The sequence below is a fragment of the Peromyscus leucopus genome, chromosome 23, assembly GCF_004664715.2.
Source record: "Peromyscus leucopus breed LL Stock chromosome 23, UCI_PerLeu_2.1, whole genome shotgun sequence".
Lineage (NCBI taxonomy): Eukaryota > Metazoa > Chordata > Mammalia > Rodentia > Cricetidae > Peromyscus > Peromyscus leucopus.
Window position 1 is genome coordinate 3,614,763 of NC_051082.1, and position 22,186 is coordinate 3,636,948.

General features: G+C 51.1%; 1 protein-coding gene across 1 annotated transcript in view; it reads right to left on the bottom strand.

Annotated features, from left to right (window-relative positions):
• Nucleotides 1-2,100: 2,100 nt before the first annotated feature.
• The window catches only part of Sgsm1 (small G protein signaling modulator 1), a 72,620-nt gene continuing 52,534 nt past the window's right edge, over nt 2,101-22,186 (bottom strand). The window contains 6 exon segments of the mRNA XM_037198605.1: nt 2,101-4,038; nt 10,289-10,456; nt 12,915-13,011; nt 14,688-14,797; nt 17,787-17,869; nt 19,099-19,223. Coding sequence (XP_037054500.1) covers nt 3,950-4,038; nt 10,289-10,456; nt 12,915-13,011; nt 14,688-14,797; nt 17,787-17,869; nt 19,099-19,223 — 672 coding nt within the window. The 3' untranslated portion in view covers nt 2,101-3,949.

Sequence of the window (22,186 nt, forward strand, 5' to 3'; positions counted from 1 at the left end):
TAGTGTAGAGCACGAACGTGTGAGGCCAGAGTTCAGCCTGGAGTGCTGCTGTTCCTTGGGTACCATCTGTCAGGTCCGAAGGAAACTCCAAGTCCCTGAACTCCAAAGGGCAGTCCATATATCCAGAAATGAGCTCAACCTGGGCTACAGGAGGCTTCCTGGTGGTTAGATCAAAGCCAGAATTCCTCAGGGACCTGGGAAGCTGGTTCCCCTTTACCAAAATTAGTCATTTTCCTTACCTCTGACAAAAAGGACATATGGCTCTCCAGTTAGTGTATTATTAGCTGTGGTGCCTATCAGCATAATCAAGGTCTGTGCCAGCCTCCAGGCTCCCTCAGTCCACATTCACAAGCACTTGTTATATATCTCAAAGCTCCGACAACAGTCTCCTGGCCCTTCCCTCCCCTAGCTACTCACCCTTCTTATAGCGTAGCTATTCTAACTACCCACTACGCTCCTGCTAATCTCACTGTGTTTTCTCTGTCTTCTACCCCTGTTATTTCCCCGTCTCTTGCAGACAGCCCCAGCCATGTCCAGTCGGTTGGCTTTGTTCAGCCTACTTCTTCCTCTGCTCTGGACCCTTCCTGATGCCTCCGACTGCTCTCTCCCTCACATCTAACAATACACCCTTCCCATACCACGGAGTGGTCACGTAGTCTCGTTCACACACCATCCACCTGTTTTGAGACAGTGACTCTCAATGGCAGGGCTGGTTGGCCAGGGAGCCACTGGATCCCTCCATCTCCCATCTCTCTGGCACTGGCATTCCAGATGTGCAGAGCCACACCTAGCTTTTTTATGTGGGTCCTGGAGACCAACCTCAGGTCCTTGGGTTATTAAGCATTTTGCCCACTAAGCTGCCCACACTGGACTCTCTTCCTCAACATCCTAGTTCGAATCTTAAATGCTGCCAGCTTAGTGTGAGGAGGAGGCGATGGACCCTTAAAGAAATAGGGCCGAGAGGGAGGTGTTTAGATCACTGGGGGGGGGGCCCGGCGTGTCCTTGAGGGTAACTGTGGGAGTCCGTCCTGTGGCTTTGCTTTATGAAGGAAGGGGCAGCGGGCTCTGGGCTCAGAGTCTCTGCGGAGAGAGAGTATTTCAAACGATCATTCTCACAGTTTCCTGCTGCCTGTGCCAAAAGTTCTGGCTTCCTCTCTGTGGTTTTAAAAGTGATTTGGTGTAAGGACACTGTGCCTCTGGAGTGAGCGGGACACTGTGCCTCTGGAGGTGAGCGGGACACTGTGCGGTGGGGGACATGCTGGGGGAGGGGTGTGGCGGGGGGGACACTGTGCCTCTGGCGGTGAGCGGGACACTGTGCCTCTGGAGGTGAGCGGGACACTGTGCCTCTGGAGGTGAGCGGGACACTGTGCCTCTGGAGGTGAGCGGGACACTGTGCCTCTGCGTAGCTGAGCGGGACACTGTGCCTTGGGGTGAGCGGCACTGTGCCTCTGGAGGTGGCGGACACTGTGTCTGGAGGTGGGGGCAGGTTGGGTGAGCGGGACACTGTGCCTTGGGTGGTGTGCAGAATCACACCCAGTGAGGGACTTGGACATGAGGGATGACGACGTGGGTCCGGGGTCAGGGAGAACCTCCTTGGTCATCGGACTGGAGAAAAGAGTGTCTGCCAAGGTCAGAAATGGACAGCACCCCCTCCCGCTGCCCCGCTTTGGCCAACCCTCCTTCTCCTGGGGCCTCCCCTGGGAGAGGAGGGGGAGGGGGAGGGAAGGTGACTGGTCCCACCATGCTGACATGAGAAGGTGAGGGCCTCCCAGATGAGATAGGGCCTGCCTATAATCACAGCACTTAGGGGGGTCAGAAGTTCAAACCCAGTCTCAGCCAGCCTCTGCTGGAAAGGAAGGCCAAGGCTAGCCTGGGCTACATGAAACCCTGTCCACCCCCCCCACACACAAATGCTGGACGTGATAGCACACACCATTAATCCCAGCACTTGGGAAGCAAAGGCAAAGGAATCTCTTGTGTTCAAGGTCAGTCTGCTCTAGAGAGCAAGTTCCAGGCCAGCTAGGGCTGCACAGTGAGACCTTGTCAAAACAAAAACAAACAAAAAACCCCAAAGAAACAGGAAAATAACTAGACCCACACTTAGGTTTTTCCACTCGGCTATATTTGCTCTGAATAGAGCCACCTCTTCAGAAAACACTTACAAGACACTTGGGCAACACTAAGCAGAGAACTCCCTGGGCAGGGGGGACACTCCCCCGAGGCCCAGCGCCAGGACAGGAGAAAACACAACACACAGACATCAGCTGGTAAGTGGAATAAATACGAGGCACTCAGAACCACAAGCACACGCGCTCGGGAGGCACGACGCGGGTCGGAGGGAGATCTTGTGCTCTACTCCACACTGGCCAGTTACAAAAATAAATCAGGGTCAGGAGGTCCGGACCCGGCTGTGCTAAAATACCACCCCCTTGTGCCAGAGGCCCCGTGGCAAAACCAACGTTTATCGGACGACCCTTTCTCCTCCCATCGTGGGAAGCCGGGGCGGGGATCTGGCTGGGAGGCGACTGTGGTCACCGGGTGGCCTCCCTTCCTGCTGCCCTGGGCACACGTGGGGCTGTCCATGGAGATCCATTCAGGACTCTCTCTCTGTCCACCCTACCCGCTGGGTGGAGGGCAAAGGTTTTAACTCAGGAGGGCTGACGAGAGAGGACATCACAAGCCTGCAGAGTTGGGGTTCAAGGCACCCCCTGGGGATGTTTCAAACAACTCATGTCTCCTCTCTATGAATTCCTACTTGCTATTCCTTGATTGCCCCAGAGGATGTATGTAGGTCCTGGGGATGAGATTCTGTTATGACTCTTGATTTCTGCTGCACCCCCAGACCGCTCTACTGAGGGACAGTGGGCAGGTCCAAAAGCTCATTCGGGGTCGGTGTGTGGATCAGTGGGTCTTGGTATGAAGGTGTAGAGGAACCATTCTCAGCCCCAACCCTGGTCCCAGCTCACCATCATGGAACACAGACCAATCCCGCCACGGGCCAACCCCCGGCTCATCCCTCCTCTGTCCCGAGAGAACAAAGTGCTTAGAGAAGACTAGTGTACCTGAGCAGGGCTTCCACAAACACACACATCTGCAGACTTCCACAAACACACACATCTGCAGGCTTCTGAGCCCAGGCCCACAGGTGATGGCTGTGAGGTCTCCCTTAGGGGAGGGTAGGAAGGGTCGGGTTCTCAGGAGTTCCTACCTCCCGCCTACAAACACTGCTTGGATCCCCAGGGCACTCACAGGATGCCTTCCTAAAAAAAAGAGTCTCCTGGCAGTGGGCAGAGAAAAGTCAGAAAACACAGAGTGTGAGATCTGACTCCAGCAGGGCTGTAGGAAGCCGTGTGCTTCTGACAGGGCCATGGAACAGACCTCAGCATGAAGAGAACAGCTGGTAGCCCCTCCCCCAAGCCAGTGGTTCTCTGGTGGGGCACATCTGCTGTGCAGGGACATTTGGGTCACCTTGGGAGACGGTACGGGTGACATCCGGTGGTTCGAAGTCAGGGATGATGCTCAAAGACATCGGGGACTTCAAATGTGAGAAATGCCTAAGGGAGACCCTGCTCCAAGCCAGCCTGGCAGGAATGTTCGGGAACATCTTCAGAGGCCCTTCCTTGCCAGGTACAGAGGAAGCCCCAGAGGCCTCCTGTACAGATGAGGGAGGAACAGGGGACAGAAGAGGAACAACAGGCCCGGAGGCCACCTCCACTTACCCACAACCCCAACTCCCAAGAGGGGGGAAATCCCAGTCTTGGGCAATCTTTGGTCAAACAGGAAAACGTAAGGCTGAGCCGGGCTCTTCTCTACCCCACCGCCCAACGGCCCAGGTCAAGAGTCTGGCTCTCTGTACAGAAGTCCGCACTGGTCCAACAGACGCAGGACCTCGTGCCGGGCTGCAGGAGGGGAAGGGGTGGACAGCAGGGATGCCTGCCGCTGCGGCCCCTCACTTGTTCTCGATCAGAATCTGCACTTTGTGCACCAGGTCCCGCGCCAGCTGCAGGATCTGCTTCGCATTGTGCCGCTCAGCCATTTCTGCAAGAGAAGACAGCCCTCGTGAGCGGCCGACTTGTGGGTCAGCCCCGGGAGGAGATCCCTGCGGCTCCTGGTGTGGACTCTAGGGGGTTCCCACCCCACAGAGTGACTCTGAGAGGAGGCATGCACCTCCAGACTTTAGCTTCCCCAGCTGTAAAAAAATGATGGTCGCGACAGGAAGCCGTGGCACAACGTTACCATGGAAACGTAAAGAAGTGATGCTGGCTCAGAGTGTGTGCTAGGAGAAGGCTGTGTCTTCCACCTTTCCCCAAAGGTAGAATGTCTGTGAATTTACCTCACAAGGTCCGTGTCAGGCCAGGCACAGCAGGGCCCACCTGTAATCCCAGCCCTGGGGCAGCTGAGACAGGAGGATTGAGAGTTGGAGGCCAGCCTGGGATACAGAGCAAGACTTTGTCTCAAAAATAAAAGGTAGTATAAAGCCTGTGGCAGATTCTTCAAGAGTCTGTGGGGATGAGGAAAGCCATGGACCATGGAGATGAGAGAGGAAGAAACATCAAGGGCCACACAAAATGCTGAGCTTCTCAAGGGCTTTGCACACAGCGGGATAATTGGAAGCTTGACCTTATCACAGAGAAACCATTTCCAAAAGAGAAAGAAGGCTAAGACCACAGTTCCTAAAGCAGCTGCTGAGGTACCTCTAGGGTTCCTAGTCAACTCGGGGACACTGTGGGCTGTGGAGCATTTGGAGGGGACCTCGGCAACACTCAGCCGCTGTCAGCTCCACACACATGGCTGGGATGAAAAAGCAAGGGCCATGTGAAAGTCTCAAGGAAGCAGGAAATGAGGGGGTGGTGGTGTGTAACCCCATCATGAGGTGTGCAAAGCCGTGCACGGCCTGACAGGTGTGTATAGTCTACAACCAGTGATTTCACGAGGTGAGGGACGAAGGGAAGTGGGGTTTCCTTCAGGTGGTGTGGGGCAAACAGCTTCTGAGTGTTGAGCACAGGACAAAGGTGTCACACGGTTTGGACCTCACTCCTTACCACTGGGGACTTTGGCTTGCATGGGGTGCATACTGCAGAAAAGCTAGGGGTGCCCCGGACTGAGGAGGTTTGGGAACTTGGGGGTGTTGAGGCAGAAGGATTGGGCTGAGGTGTGGAATGTGTCGGGTTCTCGATCACAGTTTCAAACTGAAACAAGCAAGATGTGCAACAGCAAAGGATGCTTAGTCAATTACAGGATAGTCACGCGGGTGTATACTGCAGCCCCGGAAAAGAATCTCGTGCGGTAATTTTTGAAACAGTAGATACAACTGGGTTCTGTGAACGGTAACTACAGAAAATAAACAGCCATGGGAAAGAACGGATCGATAAGTGGAGGGTTAGGACAGTCCTTCGAGACCCAGGCCGGCCTTGAATCCACTGTGTAGCTGACGAGGACCTTGAACTTCTGATCAGTTGAGGTTCTTTTTTCAAATTTAATTGAGTTTTTTGAGGATTTCATTCATGAGTACTATATTTACATAATTTCTACCTCTTGCTCCCCACCCCAATTCCTTTCAAATTCCTGGCCAAGAATAATTATTATTGTTACATATGTGTGTGCCTATGGGTGTGCATATAAGTACTTCCTGCTGAGTCCATTTATATGCATGTGTTTAGGGCTGATCATTTGAGACTGGGTAACCTAACAGGGGGGCTCATCCCTGGGGAAGACGGATACTCTCTCAGCCACCATTGATTGCCCGTAGCTCTTCATCTAGAGGTGGCGGCCTTGCGGGTTTTCACCGGTCCTTGCTGGCTTGTCAACAGGGGCTGTCACTGCTCTGGTCTTGTGTAGGTGAGCAATCCTTTTAGATTTCAGGGGTGCAGCTCCCCTATCATATACAGAAGACACGATCTCACAGCAGACATTCTGGTCCTCAGAAATAGCCTTTCACAGAACCCAAAACGTCTTCATGATAAAAGTCCTAGAGAGAGTAGGACTCAGAGGACTTGTCTCTCCGTGATAAAGGCTCTACAGGAGAGACCCACAGCCAACCTCATCTAAGTGGAGAAAAACTCAAAGCCACCCCACTGAAATCAGGAAGGAGAGCACTGTCCACTGTTCCTCCTCCTCCTCCCTTTTTCTTTTCTTGATTTTTTGAGACAGGGTTTCTCTGTGTAGCCCTGGCTGTCCTAGAACTCACTCTGTAGCCCAGGCTGGCCTCAAACTCACAGAGATCTGCCTGCCTCTGACTCCTGAGTGCTGGGATTCAAGGCATGCGCCGCCACCACCGCCACCGCCTGGCTTCCCCACTCTTTTTCGATGTGTACTTTAAGCACTAGCTGGGGTAAGAGTCCAGAGAAGGAAAGTAAATGGACACAAACTAAAGAAGCCAAACTAAGCCAGGCAGTGGTGGCATATGTCTTGAATCCCAGCACTTGGGAGGCAGAGGCAGGTGGATCTCTGTGAGTTTGAGGCTAGCCTGGTCTACAGAGTGAGATCCAGGACAGCCAGAGCTGCACAGAGAAAACCTGTCTCAAAAAACAAACAAACAAAAAAAGAAGTCCAACTATTCTTATTTGCAGATGACGCTGCACTGTATATAAGACATGCTAAACATTTTACCACAAAACTTCTAGAGATGATCAACACTTTCAGCAATGTGGCAGGACACCTAATGAACTTACAGCATCAGCAGCCTTCCTACAGCAAATACTCTGAAAGAGATCATGGACACACTCCCCCTGACAACATCTTCAAAGAAAGTCAAATATCCGGGAATAAACCTAACCAAACAGGTGAAGGACCTCTACAACAAAACTCTTTAAACTTCTGAAGAAAGGCTGAGAAAGACCCCAGAAAACAGAAAGACCTCTCCCCCATGCTCTTGGATTAGTAGAATCAACACTGTGAAAAATGACACCTTTATCAAGAGCAGTTTACAGATTTGGTGAAATCCCAATCCAAACCCCCATCCCATTCTTCACAAAAGTGGAAAGAAACATTCTAAAACCCACAAGGAACCACAAAGTCCCTGGATAGCCAAAGCAACCCAGATCAGAATGAACAATGCTGGGGGGTGGGGTGGATTAACATTCAGGTTTCAGAATATATTACAGAGCCACAGTAATAAAAACAGCTTGGTCCTATTAAAAAAATGGAACAAAACAGAAGACCCAGGCATGACTGCAAATATGTCCAGCCATGTAAAATAATTGACAAAGACCCAAAAGCATACATCGGGGAAAAGAGTGTCTTCAATCCACGTCCCTGGGAGAACTGGGTGTCCATATGCAGAAGAACGAAATTAGAACCATATCAATCACCCTACACAAAACTAACTTTAAATGGATCAAAGACCTTGTGCTGGATACTTTTATGTCAACTTGGCCCAAGCTACAGGCATCCTCGACTGAGAAAGTGCCTCCATAAGATCAGGATGTAGGCAAGCCTGTAAGGCATTTTCTTAATTAGTGATGGATGGGTGTCTTAGGGTTTCTATTGCTGTGAAGAGACACCGTGGCCATGAAAGAAAACATGTAATTGGGGTGGTAGCTTACAGTTCAGAGGTTCAGTCCATTATCATGGTGGGGAGTGTGGCAGCGTGCAGGCAGACATGGTGCTGGCTGCCTCTTGATCAGAAGGCAACAGGAAGTGGATTGTGACACTGGGAGCAGCTTGAGCATAGGAGACCTCAAAGCCCACCCCTACCCTGACACACTTCCCCCAACAAGGCCACACCTACTCCAACAAAGCCACATCTAATAGTGCCACTCCCTTTGGGGACGATTTTCTTTTAAATGACCACGGGGGGGGGGGGGGGGCAGCCCATTGTGGGTGGTGCCATCCCTGGGCTGCTGGTCCTGGGTTCTGTAAGAAAGCAGGCTGAGCAAGCCATGAGGAGCAAACCATGAGAAGCAGCACCCTCCACGGCCTCTGCATCAGCTCCTGCCTCCAGGTCCCTGCCCTGCTTGAGTTCCTGTCCTGACTCCCTTCAGTGATGGACTGTGCTGTAGGACCATAAGCTGAATTAACCCTTTCCTCCCAAGTTGCTTTGGTCTTGGTGTTTCATCACAGCAAAAGAAACCCTAACTAAGACAAACTTCAGTGTAAAGCTTGAAATACCAAAACTGCTAGAAGAAAGCATAGTCAGAGCGCTTGCCTAGCAAGCACAAGGCCCTGGGTTCGATCCTCAGCTCCAAAAAAAAAAAAAAAAAGGACTTCCTGAATAGGACTCCATTTGCTTAAGAATTAAGGTCAACAATTGACAGGTGGGACCTCGTGAAACTGAAAAGCTTCTGCACAGCCAAGAAAACAACCACTGAGTGAAGAAGCAGCCCGCAGAGTGGGAGGGAGTCTTCGCCGCTAATTCATCTGATTAATTAAAAAAGGGGGCTTAGACCTGCACAGAGAGTTCTTGAGAGGAGAAATAAAAATGGCTTGCCAGGCATTGGTGGCGCACACCTTTAATCCCAGCACTCGGGAGGCAGAGCCAGGTGGATCTCTGTGAGTTCGAGGCCAGCCTGGGCTACAGAGTGAGTTCCAGGAAAGGCAACAAAGCTACACAGAGAAACCCTGTCTCAAAAAACCAAAATAATGATAATAATAATAATAATAATAATAATAAATAAAAGGCTAAGAAGTATTTAAGACAAAGTTCGTCATCCCTAGCAATTAGGAAAATGCAAATCAAAACAACTTAGATTTCATTTTGCCCCAGTCAGAACAGCAAAGATCAATGGAACAGCAGACCACAAATGCTGGAGAGGATGTGGGGGTTCGGGCTCATTCTCTGTTGGTGGGAATGCAGACTGGCCCAGCCACTCTGGAAACCAGTATAGAGAATTCTCAAAAACCTGAAAATAAATCTGCTCTCTGACTCAGTTAGATCACTCCTTGGCATATGCCCAAAGGATTCAACATCACGTTCCGCAGACATGTGCTCAGCCATGGTCCTTGCTGCTCTACTCACAACAGCCAGAAAATAGAAACAACACAAACCTTCTGCACCTGATGACAGATAATGAAAATACATACTTCAGACCTTCTTGTGTTTATTTCCCGGCTGCACTGCCACACCCGGTTTGTTTGGGTGTGGTGGTGCTGGGCTTCTCACACACTGCAAACAATCAACTGAGTCACATCTCCAGCCCAGGGGCTGCTTTTGTTTGTTTAACAACTGCACTGAATCTCTGTGGCTTCCTGGTTGGTTTCTGGTGCTGGTGAAACTCACAAAGTCTGCCGATGTTAATTTCTTAGTTTTGGTGTTGAACATTCCAGAAACACGTAAATCAGCAACAGAAATGAAGGAAACTAAGAAATGACACCACTTGGTTCCATATCTAACTTTCCTAGTAAATTTAAAAAAAAAAGTCCTAAATTTAAAATTTTAGTAGATGACTAAAATCCAAACTTACTCCAAAAGAAAAAGCTGACTTGAAAGAGACCTAGCAATGTGGCTGAGGTGGGTCTCGGGTGGTTTTCTTCTCCTTCTGGAACCTCCTTTGGTCTTTACGTTTTGGGGTGAGATGCCAGGGGTGAAGCCCAGAGCCTAGTGTTTGCAGTGCTCTGTGATGGAGCCGCAAACCAGCCCTCGTTTTTAGCATTTAATTACCCTGTAAGTGGCAATAACACCAGCAATTGCCTTGCTTATTGGGCCCCTCCCGGGGATAGGTACCTGTGAAGGACTTTTCCATATCTCGTCATTAATTCTCGGGACTTCCCTTGAGGGAAGAGGTGTTTGCAGCATTTTTCCCCTGAAGAACTGAGGCCCAGAACATGACGTCATTTAGACAAGGCCACACTCGGTGGCCCGCTGGGACCAAACTCTAAGCACCTATTCCTTGCCACTCCAAGAGCATCCCTCTGCCCGCTTTCCCTACCCACGATCTCCTGTGGGGCAGACCTTGATATTTCATGGATGAAGTAGATATTCAGAGGTCGGGTAGTACCTTGTCACAGCACAGCTAACCAGTGGCAGAGCCAGGTGCTGCCCCCGAACCTCAGCATGGAGAAAAGCACCTGGACTGGAGCATGTTGAGATCCCAGCAGGTCCCTTGATATGGCACTAAGAGGGCACAGAGGACTGGGGACAGGCTCAGTGGGTAAGGGCACTTGCTGTGCAAGCGGAGAACATAGGTTCAGGTCCCAGCACTCAAGTGTTATGTGCATGCCCTGGTGAGCTGTGGAGGCAGCAGGGTGGAGGCAGGGGAATGACTGGGGCTTGTCAAGCTGCTGGCATCTGGAGCCCCGTACCTGGGGAGCCCCACCTCCCAGTCCCGCGCCCAGCCCCGCCCCTTGGTACCGTTGAAGAACTTGATGATGTCTGTGAAGTCCATGTTGTTCTCCAGGATGATGTCTCGGTAGACCTCCACCAGGGCCAGCGCGATGAACAGCACATAGTGGGCAGAGGACACGTGCTTAGCTGCCCAGATAGTCTCCCACACGGAGAAAACGTCGTCATAGACCAGCTCTGCGGGACATGACACACATGAGCATAGGATCTGGTCCAGGACAGGGTGCAGGACCAGTCTTCCCTGCAAGTGTCCCACTTCCCTAGGTGACAGTCCCAGACCAGCCCTGCGCTCATGCAGCAGGTAGACTTCAGGCTGGTGGCAAGACACTCAGACCCTGCCACCCGACCCTCAAAGCCCGAGTTTCCCCATTTATGGACTTGGTCTAAGGTGCCTGTGTGAGGAATCTGAGAGGTGTGGGTTTGATTGCCATGGACCTGTCTCTGACCTGCCCACACTACTGTCTTTCCTCTCCTTCAGCAATGTTCATGTGTGGCTCTCAGTGGCCGAGTACACAGGCAGGCTGGCTGCTGCCTCAGGGCGATGGAAGAGCCGTGAAGACAGTGGTTCTCAACCTTCCTAATGCTGCAACCCTCTAATACAGTTCCTCATGGTGTGGTGACACCCGTCCATTATTTTTGTTGCTACTTCATAACTGTAATTTTGCTACTGTTATAAGTTGTGATGTAAATACCTGATATACACCTGATATATATTGAACATGCAAATTGAACATAATTAAAGCATAGTGATTAATCACAAAAACAGTATGTAATTATATTTTGTGAAATATTTATTTCTAACTACAAATAGATGAAATTTTATCTTGAAGCACAGTGTAGCATGGGTAGCAGTCTTAATGTAACAACAGTAAACCTACATGGCTACATTTTGCAACAGTATGCGCAAAAAATCAGCATCAGTGCCAAGATTGAGATTGCTTCTCCAGTTCCTAAAACCATTGGAAATATGTTTTCAGATGTGTTAGGGCAACCCCTGTAAAAGGGTCGGTCAACTCCATAGGGGTCACAACCCACATGTCGAGAACCCCTGCCTTAAGAGCAAGACTACCAAGTCCAGTAGGCTGGCATTGGGTCCCAACCCTTCACTAACCAGCCAGGGGCTGCTGGCTGGTGCTGTCCCTTTCCAGCCTCTCCACACCTCACCTTTGCGTGGGACCTACCTGCTGGTCACAGTAAAGGAGCAGAGATGCCATGGTCAGTGGTACTGCACAGCGCGGGGTAGGTGGTTAACACCGCCACACAGATCAAGTGTTCCCAGCCCCACCCCAGGTTTGCATGATGGCATGCATTCAGAGGGGACATCCCTTCTGGGTCCATCGTGAAATATGCTTGAAGTCCCCTCAACTGAAGAGTTCTTGGTCTCTGCTGAGCAGGAAGGCAGGAGGGAGGGACTAGGCCCCAGAGAGGGGCGGAACCAAGCTTGGGCCCTGGCTCCCCTATTCCTAGCTCCATATTTGACTTCTTAAGTTTCCTCATCTATGAGTGTGTGTGTGTGTGTGTGTGTGTGTGTGTTCATGTGCAACTGTATGTGCATGTCTGTGGAGGTGAGATGTTGATGTCAATGTCCTCCTCTATTGACCTCACCTCACGGAGCCCAGAGCTCACCGATTTGGCTGGGCTGGCTGGCCTCACGGAGCCCAGAGCTCACTGATTTGGCTGGGCTGGCTGGCCTCACGGAGCCCAGAGCTCACCGATTTGGCTGGGCTGGCTGGCCTCAGGGCCCAGAGCTCACTGATTTGGCTGGCTGGCTGGCCAGAGCTCAAAGCAGCTCTTGTGGCCACCTTGCGTCTGCTCCCCAGCACTGAATCACAGACATGCCACATGCATGGCTGCACTTGGCTTTCCAAATTTTTTAAATTATTAAGTTAGGGGGACACACAGCACAGCACATGTGTGGGGGTCAGAGGACAACTTGCAAGACTAGGTTCTCTCTTTTAATCAAATAGGTTCCAAGGATCAAACTCAGGTCATCTGGCTCGATGGCAAGTGCCTTTACCGTCCCAACAGCCGCAGCCTGGCTTTTTGTTTGCATGCTGGGATCTGAACTCAGGACCTTATGCTTGTTCAGGTACTTTATTGCCTGAGATATCTCCCAAGCCCCTGAAACAGGATTTTTTTTTTTTTTTGGTTTTTTTTTAGCAGGTTTCTTGTTACTTTGCACTTTCTGGAACTCATTTACCAGCTGGCTCGAATCACAGATCGACTGGCTCTGCTCCCGATGCTGGATTAAGGCGTGAGCCCCGCCCCACGCCTGCTGAAACAGGGATTTTATGGCTTCTACTGCATAGCCATTTTGTGGTAAGACATGTGCCAAGATGACTGTGCAAATGTTCTGTGGTGATATATTGTGTACTCCAATATATAAGACACAAGGAAACAGGGACTCGCTTTCTTCAGGCTGAGGATTTCATAGAGGCAAGCTAGTGGCTGGCTCTGTCCCCAGGTAAACTTTATTGGGGTACACAATACATCACCACGATGTTCTCTCTTCTGCCGCCTTTACCCCGGTGCCCTTCACTCCCGTGTCCTCTTCAGCCTCCACTTCCCCATCATAGCCACCCCAGAAATCCTACTGTAAGGACTCGGGGACGAGCCCGCGGGTGGTGGTCCATACCTCGTTTGAAATCCAGCAGGAACCAACGGTAGCAGAAATAGAAGTGGGTGTAGTCCCCGTTCTGATGCATCAGCTCGAAGAGCTCCGAGTCCAGGATCTGACGGAGGGAGAGCAGGCCGTCATTCTCCCTGGGAAAGGGCTGGGCCAGAGGACATGGCAGAATCCACCGTGCTGCCCGCCCACTCTGCACACCCGTCAGCCCTCAGGTCTGGTCAACAGTGAGCAAAACGGTGCATACAGACTTCTCTCCAAAGAGGACTGACAGCGGCCAGCATGGGTCGATCGGGAAAGCCAGTTAGAACAAGTCGACAGGCTCACACACACTGGGCCGGCTAAGATCAAAGTGACAGACAGCAACAAGTGTCAGCAAGGATTCAGAGTAATCAGCACCCTCACGCAGGGCTGCTGGGAACTCAGAATTGCTGCCTCTGCTTTCCCAGTGACGGGCCGACAAAGCACACCACCATGCTCGGCTTTTACACGGTGCTGGGATCTGAACTCTGGTCCTTTTCCTTGTGCTGGGCCACATCTCTAGTAGTCTCTCTGTCTGTCTGTCTGTCTGTCTGTCTCTCTCTCTCTCTCTTTTTTTTTTTTTTTTTTTTTGTTTTTTGTTTTGTTTGTTTGTTTGTCTGTCTCTCTCTCTCTCTCCTTGTACCTTGTGGGCTCAATTGATCAAACTATAGTCCACCAATCACTAAGTCACCTTGTTTCTCCAACCTTTTGTATCCAAAATATTTGGTGCCTTTTTTTGAATCCCACCAAAGCAGCAGCAAGAGCCACCTTGGGCTCGAGCTCTTCCTACGGCACATAAGAGTACCAGCCTGCGTGGATTCACCTGCAGAGCTCAGCCCGTGGCTGGCCACTGGGCTTGCCTCTTGTAGATTCTGATTGGCAGCTAAGGCCATGCAAATCAAAATTTCACTTGACCCCAGTCCAAGTGGCCAAGATTGACAGAATAACCCACAACCAATGCTGGCTGGGGTAGAGAGGGGCACACTCACTGTTGGTGAGTTTGAGACGCCAATGGGTGCAGCCACTGTGGGAATCAGTGTGGAGAGCTCTCAACCAGCTAAAACCACATCTAACTGTATGACCCAGCTCTAGCACTCCTTGGCACACACATGAAGCCCTCAGCATCCTACTCCAGAGTCCACTGCTCCTCTATCCACAATGGCCAGGAGACAGAAGCAACCTAACGTCCTTCAACGGACAAATGGAGGGTGAGAAAGTGCTAATCCACACAGGGGAATAGGATTCGGCTCTAAAGGAAAAGGGAACCATGAGTTTCAAAGGTTAAGTGGATGGAACTAGAAAAAGATCATATTGAGTGAGGTAACCCAGACTCAGAAAGACGGACATGGTATGTTCTCTCTCATCGGACTCTCTTAGCTCTGAATCTCCAGATGCGAGTCCACGGCATCGAGTCATTGCAGAACAGGAAAGGTAAAAAGGGGACCACTGCCGGGGGGGGGGCGGGTCAGGGAGCAACAGAGAGGGGAACAGAGGGGTCCACGTGATCTGAAGGGGGGTGGGGAAGATGGAAGCCTCCAATTCGGGAAGGACGGTGGTGGGGGAGATAAACACAGAAGGACAAAATCAAAGGAAGGATGCCTGAAGAAGTCATGAGGAATCACACTATTAGCTAGGAGTTTGAGCGTGCAGGCACTCTATCCGCTGCACCACACCCTCAGCCTGCAGACGGCTCAATCTTAAATGATCCGGCGGCACGCGCTGTCTCCCCGAAAGCCAAAGCAGGAAGCCTCCGGGTCCTACCTGGATCAGGGACCTCATGTTGGCAAAGTGCGTGTCCATGGCGCCTCCATGGGGGAAGTTTTGGTTCATCCTCTTCATGAGCTCCGTGAAGCAGCTGAAGGCCAGGGCCTCTGGGGACAGCGTAAGACAGAGGGTTAGCAAGGCCACGGCCTCAGGCACCGGAGCTCCCGAAGAGACCACCGTGTGGAGCAGAGGTCGGCAGGGAGGACGCAGCGGAGGCCACTCCCTCGGATGCTCAGCCACCCTCAGGGCGTCACAGATCTCGCCTCCGAGGCGCTGGGGAGGCACAGCCTCTCTCGGACACAGACACTCCTCTGATAGGGTCCCCACTGGTTGTGACACGAAGCCCACACTGCCTTGTTGGTCTCCATCATCCTTTCCTTCAGAAATTCTACCCAGTTCATGGAATCCTCAAGTCTGGAAGTCACTGTGCTCAAAAGCAACTGTTGGGGGCGGGGGGGAGCGGCTGAGGAGATGGCTCAGTGGTTAAGGGCACTGACGGCTCTCCCAGAGGACCCAGGTTCAATGCTGAGGTCCCAGGTTCAATTCCCAGCACCCACACAGTGGCTCACAACTGTCTGTCATTCTAGTTCCAGGGAACCCAACACCGTCACACAGACATACATGCAGGCAAAACACCCATGTATATACAATAAAAATAAATACTTAAAAACAACAACAACAACCATGGACACAGCAAAGGCTTTGGTTGATGCTAGGTAAAGAAGAACAAACGCCTCTGGAAGATGCTGCTTAGAATATCTGTTTACATTTATTAAGACAGCAGGGGCCAGAGAGATGGCTCAGTGGTTAAGAGCACTGGCTGCTCCTCCAGAGGACCTGGGTTTGATTCCCAGCACCCACATGGCAGCCCACAATCATCTGTAACTCCAGTCCCGAGGGCTCAGTCACCCTCTGGCCTCCTCTGTAGGCACGTGGCTCACAGACACATACGCAGGCAAACCACTCATATAGCAAAATAAAAATAAACAGAACCTCAGACATCAAAGGCAGTGTAGAAACTTGAGCCATACTAGGCTGCACTTGAAACACTTGGTCGTTTTTTTCTGGTTTCTCTTACTAACTCTGGGGAGAATGGCGTTACTGGGAAGCTCCTCGAGGGCGATGGACAATGGGTCCCACGCAGGTTTAAAAAGGGTCAGGACAGATTACAGAAACTGTGGGACGTCTTTATAGTCCGGCAGCCCATCACCCTGGTGCCGGCACATCGCCTGGTCCACCTGTCAGGATTACGGTCACCCTGACGTATTGCTGACCTCCGTCTCTCACAGTGCCACGCCTCCACTGCTCTGACTCCTTTACACCTTCAACACCAGGACGACCTGGGAGACTCTTAAGCTTAACAAGTTTGGCTGCCAGCCTTGGTCCCCCGTGGACCAGTTTTTGCTTACTGACCACAAGTAAACGGTCTCCAGAAGATTTCACATCAATGATGCTGGTCTCATTTCTTGGCCTCGACTGTCCCAGCAAAGTCACAAGCTGAAAGTTTTCTTCTAGAAGTTTTCACCACTTTGGTTCTTTCTGGGATCAAGTTCAAGTGAGTTTCTCATGTGTGGCGCGTGAGGCAGGGGTCTTCCGTCTTTGGCACGCGTGTTTCCTGTCACGGCAGCAGCTGGTACCTTGAAAGGACTGAGCTCGTGGAGTTGAATTGACTCTGAAATCTGCTCAGTCAGCAGTGTCGACTGAGAACGAGGCTCCTTTCTGGACTCTGGGCTGCAGCCCAGAACCTGTTTGCAGGTCTTGGTGGAGGCGCAGGTCTTGGTGGAGGCACCAAAGCGCTCTCTCTCTCTCTCTCTCTCTCTCTCTCTCTCTCTCTGTGTGTGTGTGTGTGTGTGTGTGTGTGTGTGTGTGTGTGTCGGTTCTCTTCTTTCACCCTGTGAGCCCCCAGGGATCAAACTCAGGTCACCAGACTTGGTGACAATGCCTTTACCCACTGAGCCATCCTACCACCGCAGCCGGGCATTTTGACAGGGCTTTCCCGAGTCCGTACACGGTACAGAGGACAGTGCTCCTCGCCAACGCCAACATCAAGCCTTCCAGCCGTGATGGGAGATGTCCTCCACCCTTTATGTTTCCTCCCCTTTGACCAACAATGTTTTGTGGTGTTCGATATTGTAAGATATATAAGCCACGCCCTTCAGAGGTATTGGAAACACTTCTTCAGGAGGCGTGACACACGGACTCATCTTAACTTCACCTTGGGATTGTTCAGCTCAGCTGTGTAGAAACAGTATTTCTGCTTACGTTCTACAGCCCCAATGGACTCACGTGTTCTGTTTTCTTATCTTTGGATTTTCATCCTAAATCATCCAGGACCAGGACCCATCGTAGATAATTTTAATTACTTTCCAGTTCTTCTTCCCTTTTTTTTTTTCCCCTTTTAAATTTTGAGACAAGGCCTCATGTAGCCCATGCTTGTCTTAAACTCACCTTGGTCAAGGATCCTCTTGCCTCTACCTCCCGAGGGCTGGGACCACAGGCATGGCTACCACACCCTGCCCGGCTTTTATGGTCAGGTGCTAGCTTATACGGATGGATGCTTAGACACTGAACTGCCCTTGCGGTTCTGGGATAAACCCTGCTTGGGCATGTTGTATAAATCTTTGTATCTTGTTGAACTGAGTTAGTTTGTTGATTCTTCTTCTTCTTCTTCTTCTTCTTCTTCTTCTTCTTCTTCTTCTTCTTCTTCTTCTTCTTCTTCTCCTGCTCCTCCTCCTCCTCCTCCTCCTCCTTCTCCTCCTTCTCCCTCCTCCTCCTCTTCCTCCTCCTCCTCTTCCTCCTCCTCCTCCTCAGAGCTTGTGAAGAGTTATTCTTTGATCTTACACTGTTTGGTAGAGCTCATACCAGGGACCATAGCCATCTGGGCCAGGCTTTTCTTTGTGCTTATTCATGGTCAAGCAGTGCCTGAGCACAGCCAGCTGGGCCTCAGTGCGGTGCACTGTGGGACACAAGGATGTCTCATGCTACTACTGGGTTTGGGATGCGTTCACCAGGCTGTGCACCTGTCCTGACCCAGTCCACAGAGACACAAGAGAGGCTGAACCTTCCTCTCCCGTAGGGCAGGAGGGATACACTCACCATCATCCAGGATGACCAGCAGCGGGGCCAGAAGGTCACACATGCCCTGGACATAGCCAATCTCAATGTGCTGCCAGATGTAGCTGCAGGAGAAACAGGGCACAAGGAGGTCACCACAGCCTGCATCCCCATGCAGCCTGCATCCCCACATAGCCTGCATCCCCACATAGCCTGCATCCCCATGCAGCATGCATCCCCACACAGCCTGCCCCCTCGCAGCCTGCTTTTCCAAACCCTCCCTGTCCTTTCTCCCATCTGGTCCTCCATCCCTCAGCCTGATGCCCACCCTCAGTGTTACCACACACCCTAGGTGCAGCCCACAGGGTAACCCTGTCCACGAGGGCCTCGCAGAGCACAGGGCTCTGCAAGTGCCCCGCCACCCCGGGGTGCCGCATGGGTGCATGAGGTCAGTATCTTCAACTCCTCCTCCAGCCTCACACATCCCCTTCCAGCGTCTCTTCTCTGGCTACGTGGAGGTATTCACTTTGCACAAATAAGTGACTCATTAAAGTCTCTAGGGATTTGCCCTACCGGTTCCCTCTGGTGTCAGGAATTTGGATCAGTCCCTGCGAATAATAGCTTTGGCCGGTTGGGCCTGGACAAACCTCCTCAGCCTTGTATGCACCTTGAATCTTTACATCTTAAAATGACCACGTGAAGTGAGTCTCAGGTGAGGAGACCGAGGCACAGAGTGTCAAAGGACACATCCAAAGTCAGTGCGATAGTTCTGTCACGTTGGGAAAGGAGTCTTAGTAGAGGGTCGCCTACATCATGGTGGCCGTGGACCTGTCTAGTGGAGGGCAGGCAACTGTCTTGGTTATACATTAATCGATACAGGAAGACCCACCCACTGTGGGTGGCGCCATTCCTCAGGCAGGGGATCCTGGACCCTGTTAGTGTAGAAGGAGCAGGGCACCAAGAAGTATGAGTGCCTCTGTTCCCTCTCTGATCCTGACTTTGGATTTGTCCTATATTATTACTGGTACTATGACTAAAATAAAACTCCAGATCAGTATCAGCCACAGGAGCCAAAGCTTCAGCTGGATTTCTACAGCCCCCACTTTCCCCACATCATCCACCCTTATCCCCCTTCTCTTCTGTCTTCCCCTGCCCCATCCTCCATCACACCCATCACCCCATCTCTCACACATCCCTCTCATCCTCCCATCCCTCCTTCTTCTCATCCCCATTCCCTCCATCAGCCCTCCTTCCCTTTCCCTATATTTTGCCTCGCCTATCTCCCAATCTCATCTCCATTCCTGGGCTGACCTCCCTCCTCCTCCCCCTTTCCTCTCCCCCCCGCCCCCCCCACCTGCACATGATGTTCCTCAGCTTCTCCAGGTTGGTGGCTGTGAAGTACCAGTAGCTGCGGTCACACCTCTGCACGTCTTTCTCAATGCGGTGCAGGTTCACCGTGTACAGGTCCAGTAGCTCCGGCTGTGGGCGGGAGGAGGAAGAAGGGGATGCTGACCCCAAGAACTGCCCCCAGCCCCCACCTCCCACAGCTCACTCCAGAGGTCGATTTCTTTCTTTGTTTTCTGGGAAAGCTATTTTCACTTCGCATGATGAAGAAGTACTCTTGTGAGACTGGGGTCTCGTGATGTAGCCCAGGCTGGCCTTGAACTCATAATTCTCCTGCCTCAGTGCCTAGAGTGCTGGGATTGCAGGCAGACATATGTGCTCTTGTGAGCACATGCACACTTGCACGCGAGTTCACACACAGCTGCAGCAGAGACAGAATATTAAATATTTTTCATACATTTAAAAGTGACACAAAGCTGTCACCTCGGTGCTCGGGAGGCTGAGGCAGGAGGATGGCTGTAAGTTAGAAGCCGAGTTACAGAGTGAACTCAAGCCCAGCCTGGGCTGCATCATGAGCCTCTGTCTAAGAAATGAAATAAAACGAAAACACAGAGACTAGAGACAGGAGCCAGAGTTCTCAGAGTCCAGCGGTGACCTCACAGCACATTTGGAAAAAAAGTAAGTGACATTAAAAATGCATTCGACTCACATCAGGCACACAGATGAAAATTAGACATTTTTGGTTGCACTGAAGATCAAACCCCAAATCCCGCACATGCCAGGCGGGTCATGAGCTCCATTCCCAGCTCCAATAGGAGACCCAGAGGAAGGCGAGCCGCTAAGACGGAAGTGAGGAGCGTGTGAGGTGTCCCTGACAAAGATCCAGCCCGAGGTGGGGAGCAGAAATGGAGAAGCAGCAACCACAGCTTGAGGAGTAGGTGGAATCTTCCAGAACTGACTGAGGACACAACTTTACAGTCACAAGGTCCAACAAAATAGAGACTTCCACCAGAAACAGGGGCTCACAGTGACAAAGTGAGACCCTTACACACACAGGCACGTGTGGGTGTGTCTCTGTGTCTCTGTGTGTGTGTATGTGTTATGTGCCTGTGTGTGTGTCTATATGTGTATGTCTTTGTGTGATTGTGCCCGTGTGTGTGTGCTTGTGTTTCTGTATCTGTGTGTGCCTATGTGTGTGTACATGTGTCTGTATGTAGGTGTGTATGTCTGTGTGTGTAGTGTGAATGTGTATGTCTATGTCTATGTCTGTGTGTGTATGAGTGTCATATGTGTGATATGAGTGTGTTTGTGTGTGTGTGGCATGAGTGTGTGTCTGTGTGTATCTGTGTGTGTGTGTCTGTGTGTATGCAGTATGAGTGTGTGTTTAACTGGGAATCGAACCCAGGGCCTTGGGCATGGTAGGCGAGTGCTCTGCCACTGAGCTACATCCCCCATCCTGGTTTTTACTTGTTTGTTGATTTTGTTACTGTATGTTCTAAGATGGGGTCTGTGTAGGCCTGGCTGTCCTGGAATCACTCTGTAGACTAGGCTGGTCTTGAACTTACAGATTCTCCTGCCTCTGCCTCCTGAGTGCTGGGATTAAATGTGTGCCACTGTGCCTGGTCCATCTAGCTTTGATAATGATGGTGACAATGATGGTGATGATGATGATGGTGGTGATGATGATGGTGATGATGATGGTGGTGATGATGGTGGTGATGATGGTGATGATGATGGTGATGATGATGGTGGTGATGGTGGTGATGATGATGATGATGACGATGGTGATGATGGTGATGATGATGGTGGTGATGGTGATGATGATGATGATGGTGATGATGGTTGCTGTGGATGATTGATTGATAAATAAACACTGATTGGCAGTAGCTAGGCAGGAAGTATAGGTGGGACTAGCAGAGAGGAGAAGTGAGAGAACAGGAAGGCAGAGGGGAGGAGATGCCAGCCTGCCATCCAGGTAGCAGCATGTAAAGGCAGCAGGTAAAGCCACGGAACATGTGGCGACAAATAGATTAACAGAAATGGACTGAGTATAAGAGTAACAGCTAGACAATGGTAGGCCTGAGCTAATGGCCGAGCGGTTTAAATAATATAAGAGTTGGTGTGTTTATTTTATAAGTGGGCTACGTGACTTCGGGACCCAGAGAGAAAAACACTAGCTACAGATGGTGGTGATGGTAATGATGGTGACAATGGTGATGATGATGATGATGATGGTGGTGGTGATGGTGATGATGATGATGGTGATGGTGATGGTGGTGGTGATGGTGATGATGATGATGGTGATGGTGAAGATGGTGATGGTGATGGTGGTGATGATGGTGATGGTGATGGTGGTGATGGTTTTGGTGATGATGATGATGGTGATGTTGGTGATGGTGGTGGTGATGATGGTGGTGGTGATGATGATGGTGATGATGATGATGGTGGTGGTGGTGATGGTTTTGGTGATGATGGTTTTGGTGGTGATAATGATGAATCCTTGGAATGGAATCTGGGTCCCTTGCCTGCAGAATTTACTGGCTGGGCTATGCCCTCAGTCCCTAAAAGAGAATCTTAGAAACTGCTGAAAGAGAGAAAAACCATCTTTAAATGGGCGACAGGGGAGCTACAGCCACCGCCCCACACTGCAGGCAGAAATCATACTGCATACGCTAGCATGCGTACATACAGATCTGAACGTCAAGTTTAAAGTCGGCTTCCTACAGAATCCATTCGCACCATTGTGAAGTGAAAACCGTGAGTTGAACCATCGTACACCAGGGACCATATATGCTGAGCAGCCATGGCAGCCGCGTGGCCCTGGACTCAGGAAAGGGATATGCGTCAGAATGAGGGAAGGAAAGTCACTCAGGATGAACATGCATGGGGGATCTTCCTAAAAGATTCTTTAGCTGCTGGTGAGGTGGTTGTAAAGGGCTTGTCTGGCAAGCGTGAGAACCCAAGTTCAGACCCCCAGCACCCATGAAGAAAGCCAGGCCAGAGCTGGGTGGTAGTGGCACACGCCTTTAATCTCAGCACTTGGGAGGCAGAGGCCGGCGGATCTCTGTGAGTTCAAGACCAGCCTGGTCTACAGAGCA